At 30.5% G+C, this 9,843-nt stretch overlaps 1 protein-coding gene across 1 annotated transcript; it reads right to left on the bottom strand.

The window, feature by feature from the left end:
* Positions 1-7,758: 7,758 nt before the first annotated feature.
* On the bottom strand, positions 7,759-8,679 carry LOC129308825 (zinc finger BED domain-containing protein RICESLEEPER 1-like). The gene is made up of 2 exons (XM_054950214.1): positions 7,978-8,679; positions 7,759-7,899 (listed from the first exon to the last, which is right to left on the bottom strand). The coding sequence occupies exons 1-2, from the start codon at positions 8,677-8,679 to the stop codon at positions 7,759-7,761; spliced, it is 843 nt and encodes a 280-aa protein (XP_054806189.1).
* Positions 8,680-9,843: the final 1,164 nt, after the last annotated feature.

Here is a 9,843-nt window from a genome sequence, read left to right as displayed (position 1 = left end):
GGATGGAGTTGATGATGATGAAGCTAGGGTTTCTTCATTAATTAAGAGAGTACATAGTAGAAGTTGGTGCCAGTCACGTTAGGATATGTGAGAGTGAGTGGCTCTAACTTCGTTGTGAATATTCGACAAACACTTGGAATGTTATATATGGCAGATTAGGGAACATGGTTGAAAACAGCAAGATGACAGATCTGTGCGTGTGAAAGGGTGCTAGAGATATAACTGTTGAGGATTATAGAAGCAGGTGATGATTACGTGAAGCAGGTGATGATTACGTGCAAGGTGTGAAACCCCCATAAAAGAAGAAATTAGAGAAAATGAAAGGGCCGCCTGCAAATTCAAGGACGAAGCTATACTTAAGAGGGGAGAGAGATATTATAAAGCACTAAATGGGAAAGAAATGTCCTGTTGAAAAGTATATGGATTGGAAAAGTAGAGAGTCTTGGCCAAAAAAAGGGGAAAAAAAAACGAAAAGAAAAAAAGAAAAGAAAAGTAGGGAGTCAAAGTCAATGCATGAAATTTTGTTAACCACCCCACGAGCTTTCTTTTCACAATCCTTCTTTACTAAATTCTCTTTACTTCTAATCTACCCAATCTAAGCCATGATGCTCGGACTTTGATCCCTTCATTTATCAAAATAAAATTCATTTATTAATATCTATAAATTAATTATGCTTAACAAATTGTCAAATAATATTGAACTGGAATTGAACTCATCAACTGACTCAATTATTATTATTATTATTATTATTTTTTGGGTTCTAGCTGGCTAAGTAGTAAGCTAACATTTTTTTTACTGATCTCGTTGTGCCAAATTAAGTGGGTCGTCCCGCCGGATAAGACATGCGACTACACCACCTGCCGTGGTCCCTTCAAATCAAATCATCAAATGTTATTTCAAGCACGTAGACTTAATTATTTACTTTTATATTTTTATCAACGGGTCATTTGATCATTTTATTCATTTATTTTGATTCCATCAGCTTGGTTGAGGTTACTAATTAATTATCACTATTTATTCAGGCTAATCCAAACTCTTATTTTACAATACTATTATTATTAACAGTGACCTCACAAGTATTTCGGAAATATCTTTAATATTTTTTATTTAACACGACTTTATGTTTAGGATTTAAACTTAAAATCCTGATATATGTTGATTTAATTTTTTAACCAATTGAATCAAACATCTCTTGATATTTAGTCATTTTATGCTAACCAATTCATAATATATATACACTAAATCATTTGAATCAATGGCGGAGATACACAGGGGAGGGACCAGGGGAGCCATGACCCCCTAAATTTTTATTTATTTTTTTTTGTAAAATAAAAGAGTTATATATTTTTTGTCTTAAGATATATTTGTATGTATGGTACTAACAAAATTTAATTTCACCTCGTTAATAAACATGCAATGATATTTGAAAGAAAACTCCCTCATTAAAAAATGTAAGACATTTTTTGAGAGGTTAGATGTTAAAAAATATAAAACATTTTTAATTTTTTAAGGTGTAATTATTATCTTTTTTTTAAAGTGCTCGTATATTAAATAAATCACTTTATGTGTATTTTAGGGTGAAATGCCCTATTAAATAGGGATTAACATGAAAAAATAAGGTTAGTTAAAAGAAAATAACTACTTTATTAAGGTTAAGATTTAATTAAAAATGTCTTATATTTTTTAACATATAAATTTTTTCCCTGGGAGAATATATACTAAACATAAAATTTACTTTTTTTTTTCTGCAGTCATCCTAATCGTGTTCATATATTTATTATTGTTGTAAATTATCAATTGAATTAATTAAATAATAAATCTAGTGAACAAGCAACATAACTTTTTAAATTGAGTGCAACTTTAAATTATAAGAATACATTTAAATCATAGACAAACTTATTTTGAAATTTTGCTCTTCAAATTTTTCTAATCAAGACAAGATTTAATTAGAATATGAGCTTGATGTGCTCGAAGAACCTAACTTTCCAAACTTGACTACCGGAAGTGAATTCAATTTTTTGTATAGTTTGAAAAGTTTAATTATTATTTATTGATTATTTGTATGATATGAAGAATAGACTAGCAAACTTTAAAAAGAATGTACAGAATTATTTTGGTTATGTATTTGTAAAATTTAATATGAATATATTAAAAAATTTATGTTATATTAATTATATATATACCTTTTAAATTAGCATATGTATATAAATTAATTATATATATATATATGTAACTTTTTAATTAGCATATATATATATATAATCTTGGCCCATTGTATGATCGTGTACGTTATTAATTACATTTTGGAGCTGGAATTATTGTTCCCTAGAATCTAATTATTTTGGGTAAAATAATTACAAAAAAATGCACTAGCGTGTTCATGTATGTGTGTTTCACTCATCTTAAAAATATAATTAGAAAAAAATTATTTCGGCCTGATCAACTTTTTTAAAAAATAATTTTCACAATTTTAATTTCATTCGTTTGACTTAGTTCTTATAATTCTTTTTGGATAATTTCAATTTGTTTGTCTTTTATCATGATAACTAAAGCATTGAGTTTGATAGTACAAATAAAATAGAGTAATTATGACAAAAATAATTATCTCTAAATGATCTTACACACACTCTCTAATTTTTACTGTTTACGGAACAGTAAAATCAATAGTGTAGTGGCAATGCTTTGTTTCAATTATTTTTTAAATATTTTTTGTCTTGTTTATAGTTTTTTTCCAAATCATAATCGTTTCAACTCTCCATATCATAAATTAGAGAATATTCTTAAATTGTTTTTTTTAAGATATCATATTAACATATTTTTATTTTAATAATTTTGAAATTACGATTTAATTTTTTTTCTTGGATAATAAGTTCGAAAATAAAATAAGGTATTTATACTTTTAGTATGCACAAGAGTAATGAATTGTAAAAAAAATACAAAGTTATTACTAAAGTAACTTATCATGCGTTTGCTGCATGGATAACAAATAATAAATGTTTTGTTTTGAAACCAGATTTATTTTTTCCTGTAATATTTTTTTTTTTGTCCATAAGCCATGAAATCCCTTGAAAGTAAAACTTTGTTCATGTTTTTTAACTCTATCATCTAGAAAGTTTTATACGGGGAAAAACGGCATTATAGTATTTTCGATAAAATTCAATAGATTGTAAGCTCTTCAAATAAGTAAAATATATATTTATGTTTTATTTGTCTCAAGCTTATGTTGTGTAAAAATATATAAACACATTGGATGAGTGTTTAATTTCACTTCCAACTTTATATTTTGAGTTTTATTGGTTTATTTTCAAATTAGTTTCATATAAAGTATTACATTTTATGCAATTATTAATTGTGCATTTGTATGATTTCATTTTTTTGACTTATTATTCAAGATTTTCTCTTATTTTTCTGAGAATAATCAGGACTTCCTAAATTATGTTTTGCTCAAATTAAAGAAAAAGAAACATATGGATGAGATTTATTGTTTTGTGGGTTTCACATGAATGACTTTCGTTTTATTCTAGAAAACATCCGCGAGCTTCAACAAATACAAAGGTCTCCATTGCTCTTATTCTAGAAAAGACTGACAAAATTTATTAAAAAAAAAACAATTACAATGTATAATGACTCTAATAAAAATAGATTGTACATTTAATACAATATAAGAGTCACACTCTATTAAAGTACAAACTTTTCATAAAAATACATGCTCGCATATCATGTCTAAAGATAAATAAAAAAGAGATGAATCTTCCAGCTAATTAATCTTGTACATCACACGGGCCATTTTCTAATTATGGAAGAATATTAATATGCAAGCTTTATCTTTTTTTATTTTTTTAATATAGCTTGATGATGCCCAATAGATAAAGATCTAGATAGGGCTGTGGCTGGTCGGTCAGGTTGAAAAATTTATCACTGATCTAGTCCGAATAAGGGAGTGAGCTGCTTCAAAATAATTATTTTTTTCAATTTAAACCATGTTTATAAATTATGATTTATTCATACATATACCTTATAATTAAGCATTGAAAAAAATTGAGGACAAATTATGAGCAATAAATATGTAAAAATATTATATTATAAAACATAGCATAAATGTATATGTTATCGATATCTGCCGTAAAATTTTTACTTTAATATCACATGATACTAATTTGATATATATTTCATTTTTAAAATAGCCACTCGGTGTTGTTTCAATATCTTGATCACCAAAGCATGAATCAGTATCTTGATCGCTACCCAAGTGCTCGAAGAAGAAAAAGAAGGAAGGTGGAGCCAAATTGGTGTCCTATATATGAGCGGTTTAGATTAGCTTTAATTAAATATATTCAACATTTGGAATAAACTTATTAAAAAGTTTATTAAGAGGAATGTGTTTGCATTATTGTTGCGTGATTTGCAGCTACTACACGTGCCTTCCAAAAGGAGAAAATCACTAGTGAGTCCCATCTAAGGAATTCAATCATACTAAAGTCCCAAGAAATGCCCAAATGACTATCTAGTCTCAAAATGCTCGTGCAACTATAAAGATACTTTTACATTAATGTTTTTAATATATAAATATAATTCATCTACCACCATTGCCGAAACTCTAGTCAATCTCTACCGGATCTCTACCAGAGTTCTTTGCAGTCGGCTGGGGTTTCAATAATGGTAGAGGATGAATTATATATTTTTTTAACAAAATTAATATAAGGTATTTTTGTAATTGTACAAGTATTTGACATTTGGTAGTTATTTGGGCATTTCATAGGATTTTGGTGTGATTGAATTTCTTGGTTGGGACTTGCTAGTGATTTCTCCTTATCACTAGAAGCTAGAGATCGTGCAACCTCTTGCAAATGTTGCGTTTGAATGTAAAGAAATTTAAATTTAAAGTTTAGATTTGAGCTAAATTTACTATTTGGCTTAGTAAAAATTTATGAAATACATAGTTTATTATAATTTATTTGTAATAGATCTTCACATACCCTAGTTTTTTAAAATGCCAATCACTTTAGTCTTTTTGTTCTCTTCATGTTTTCATTTTCATCCTTTTTCATCTTTTCATTATCTTTGAATTAGAAATTTTTTATATTACCCTAATAAAGAATTTTGAATATATAAACATTTCCTATGATAATTTTATGATTGCACCTTGCAATCAAAACATTGCTTGAGCAATATTAGTTTATGTTGTCAGTAGAGTATACTTTTAATATCTTGCCCAAATTAAATATTAATAATTAATACAAAAAGAAGGAATAAAAAAAGTAAACACGTCTGGCGATAAAAGAGAATGAGTGAGAGAGTGAAAGGCAACAAGGAGGCATCTGGCGGTGACAAGGAGGGGAGTAGTGGTGGTACAGGAGGTAGAAATCCTAGAAAAGATTTTGTGTTCTCAAGTAAGAGGCAGATTCCAGATGGTCAGAATAACCTAGAGAATAGGAAAGACAAGAGTGCAACAATAACAAGGAGTTTGACTGGAGCTTCTTATAAGGAGTCATTATTGAACCTTAATTCTTCAGAATTCCTATCATACAAATATGTGAATGATGATATCATGAAGGGATGGAAGAATTATTTTATGAACCTTAATAAGAAGGAGAAGAAGGATGGAAAGGAGAGTTCAGAGGATGAAGAAGTCTTGCTTGAGCTTGGTAAGGTGCGATGTCCTGAACTAAAAGTGTCATCTAAAAAAATATAAGGAGTGGTGCTGGCCATAGATGAAGTCCTTGGTTGTTAAATTATTGGGTAGAACTATTCCTATTTGGTTCCTTCAGCCTAGACTGGTTCGTATGTAGAAATTGACCGCGCCTATGGGCATTACATCTCTTAACAATTGTTATTTTGTTGTTTCTTTCACAAAGGAGGAAGATTTGAACTATACTTATCAGGAAGGACCTTGGATGATTGATGATCACTACTTATTAGTTTAAAAATGGCAGCCGAACTTTAACCTATGGAAAACAAAGAGATAGTATAAGATTGTAGCTTAGATTCAGGTGGTGAACCTTCCCATGGAATTGTATAATATGGAATGCCATGTATTTAATTGGAAATGTGGAGGGGAAAACTTTGAGGATAGATCGCTCTACATCACTCTCAGATAAGGGAGGTTTTGCTAGAATATGTGGTGAGATTAATCTTAATCAACCATTACTTTCATTATTCACCTAGTGTAGAGAAGACTATAAGATAGCTTATAAAGGTCTTTACTTTGTTTGCTTTCATTATGGCAAATATGGCCACCATAGGGATGTATGTCCAAAGAAATTGGTTGACAAAAGTTTGATAGTGATAAATAAAAAATTGGCTCATTGCAAGCTGAAATAGTAAAGGTGAAAGGATTGGAGGATCAGGTTTCATCTTCAAAGGGGACTGAGAACACAAACATAGTTGCCGGCAAAGTTGAGATGCTTTTGACGGTGAGTGGTTTTGAGCCTGAAATACTAATTATGCATGATTTTAGGGGAGAATTATCAAGCAGGATATTAAGGGATCTCCTATTATTTCAAGGAGGACTTGAGAGGGAGATAAGGAGAAAAATATACAGAGAATAATTAGGAGTAAAGATACTAATAGTACACGTGGGGTTAAAAATACTAATAATACACGTGGGGTTAAAAAAAATAATGTCCCTAATGAGTTGCATGGCTCGCGTTATTTTAGGAAAGAATTTTCTAATCAAAATGGGTCTCAATGGGTGAGAAAAGGAAGGGTAGCTTAAAAATAAGGTAAAATCTAAGGAGAATATTCCTCTAAGTGAGAGAAGGATTTTGTCACGTAAGAAACAAAGTGAAGGAGTATTATCAAGTACTATTAATACTCATAAGTCTTTCTCTATTTTGAAGAGTCGGCTACCATAAGAAAATTTGCCTAGAGAGTATCAAAAAATAAATGAAAGTGGACCACTTAATGCAATGGATATTGGACTTGTAGCTAACTCTCAAAGTAACACAAATTAGGCTTCAACTTCTCATGTAAGTATGGGATCGCAGCCTTTTAATTTTGAGAATTCAAATGCTATGAGTATGATGTTAGGCCTAGGCAATTCTGTAGTTAATGAAGGTGCTCACAAAGACAAGGCAAAGGATCTATGCTTGAGAATGACATAGCCAAGGGCACTTCTGTAGAGTTGGGCCTAGGCCCTAAAGCTTGGTTACCCTAATTTTACCCTAAAATTGAAGCTCGACCTTATTCAAAGGGCTCAGAACCAGGCCCATAAGCCCTGATAGGAATAAAATAAAATTTAAAATTAAAATTTACTTAGAATATTTTAAAATTTAATATACACCCAACCAAAGTCTCACATAATCTAAAAAATAAACAAAAAAATTAAAAGTCTAAATAAGATGGAGGCAAACATCATCATCAATCCTAATCAAGATCTCTCTCATCATCATCCATAAATAAAATATTAGAACCCTTAGATGTAGGTCCACTCATGGAAGATAGAGGCGGAGACTTAATATCAACTATCTCTGCAGCTTCTTCATCATCACCTACAATAATTAGTAATTAAATTGTGTCATTATCAAATATATATATATATATATATATCACAAGATAAAATATAAAAATTATCATAAAATGGCACAAAACCATTCAACCAACTGCGGGTACAAATCAATGCTTGCACATTATCCGGAAGGAGGCGACAATAATACTTTATGAGAACACGAGAGCTGATGCTAAATGTCGATTCACTAGCTACTGTAGTGATCAGAATACTCAGAATATCACATGCCATCCTTGAAAGATTAGGAAAATCATTGTTGATTAGTCTTCCACCAATGCAACACATCTAACTCTGGAAACTGGTGACCATCAAGGGAAGCTTCTTTCAAATAATAATCTAATTCAGATTTTCCAATGGAAGAAGTATCCCTACTCTTGAAATTAAGGAAGTCCTACATATAAAAAAAATCCAAGTGTATCAAATAAGAAATTACAATTTATATACTAACAACAATGAGATAAAAACTTACACCATAAGCTTGAGTCCAAGACATGGTTGGTTCCCTCTTCTTTTCTAACATCCTTCCACTAGTGCTTGAGCTTGGTTGACTTTGTGTTAGAGTTGAACTTAGTGTAAGATTAATGGAAGATCCACCTATTTCTTTATATTGATCAAACATACAATACAACTTCTGCTTGATATTATCAACTTTCATGAAGTAATTTACAGGATCAATCAGTGAGTAAAAATACTTAATCACTTCAAGCTTTACTCGTGGATCAAAAACACTTTCAATAGAAAGGATTACACTATAGTCACTCCAATACTTGTCAAATTTCTCCTTCATTCTAACTGTCATACTAGAAATCACAGGATCACGATTGCTAATAGCTTCATTCAATAAAATCTCAATTTTTGACATTTGCCCAAAATACATATTTGAGGTAGGATAGGATGTGCCAAAAATCAAAGTTGTAATAATTGCAAATGGCTGTAAGAAAGTGCACATTTCCTCTGTTCTCCTCCACTCTTCATTTGACAAGCAATGTTTAAAGCTAGTATCATGACAAGACATGCAAACAAAAGCTCTTTTATACCTTATTCCACTTTCAAGCATATCATAAGTAGAATTCCATCTAGTAGGCACATCTAATCGCAATCCTATTGAGGTGTCAATACCTTCAACTTGCTGAATACATTTCCTGAAAGTCCTCATCCTGGACTCTGACATCTTGACATACTTAATGCTTTCTTGAATTTTATTTACTACAATATTTGTTACCTTCAAACCTTCTTGAACTATCAAGTTCAAGATATGTGTACAACATCTCACATGAAAAAATTTTGCATCACAAATCAAATTGTTTTGCAAAACCAACCTCTCCTTTAAGATTTCAGTCGTACAATCATTTGCAGATGTATTGTCTAAAGTAATTGTAAAAACTTTCTTTTAAATCCTCTATTCACATAAGCACTCAAAAACTTTGCTAGCCAATTCATGTCCAGAATGTGGAGGCTCCATCTTACAAAAAGAAAGTATTTTACTATTAAGTTTACAATTTTCATCTACAAAATGTGCTGTTAAGCAAATATAACTTTCAGATGTTACAGCAGTCCAAGAATCAGAGGTCAAACATATTTTACTAGGACTCTTTGACAAAATCACTTTCAACTTCTCTTTTTATAACTCATAAAATTTCCTAACATCTAACACAGCAGTTTTTCTACTCATAACCTTAACATCAGGATTACATTCCTTAAGCAACTTCCTTAAAAGAGGAAATTCAACAAAAGAATATGGCAAATCATGTTCAACAATCAACATCCCTAACAATTCCCGAATACGTGGATTATTGGTTTGTCTAGGTCTAACATTACCTTCATTATCTAATATCATCAAGCCTATGTTATAAAACTTTGGAAGAGCCATACACTGTTTAATATGTCGACTTAGATATGAAGTACCATGATTTTCACCACATGCTAACAAAGTACCACAACTATTACGCTTTACCTTTGTTGCTCCTTCTTCATTAACCACTTTAGAAAAAGATTTCCAAACATTTGAGGTACAACTTTTAGCTTTCTTAGGTGGTTTCATGTTGAATGTAGTAAATTGGGAGGGAGTTGATTCTTTATTACTTTCCTCCTCAACTAACTTCTTATTAGTTTCACTACTCTTGGCATTAGATAATGACATACTGTAAACAACCATAAGTCATATAATCAAGAAACCAAGGACAGTCGACAGAGTATTAACTAGAAATTTAAAGACAGAGCTATAACCAGGAATTATTACAACATAACTTGCCTAGGCACATTCAAAGTTATTACACGTTAATCAGGAATTACAGCATAATCGCCAGGTATATAATCAAGAAACCGAGACAGAGCG

This window comes from Prosopis cineraria, unplaced genomic scaffold, assembly GCF_029017545.1.
Source record: "Prosopis cineraria cultivar Desert tree isolate PC_DT_omini unplaced genomic scaffold, ASM2901754v1 PC4, whole genome shotgun sequence".
Lineage (NCBI taxonomy): Eukaryota > Viridiplantae > Streptophyta > Magnoliopsida > Fabales > Fabaceae > Prosopis > Prosopis cineraria.
Note: the sequence above shows the minus strand (reverse complement) of the source record. Positions and strands in the feature narration are given on the sequence as shown.

Coding starts and splice junctions, on each gene's coding strand:
- LOC129308825 (XM_054950214.1), bottom strand. CDS start 8,679: ATGTCAGAGTCCAGGATGAGGACTTTCAGGAAATGTATTCAGCAAGTT. Junction 7,900..7,977: donor CTTGGACTCAAGCTTATGGT/GTAAGTTTTTAT, acceptor TTTTATATGTAG/GACTTCCTTAATTTCAAGAG.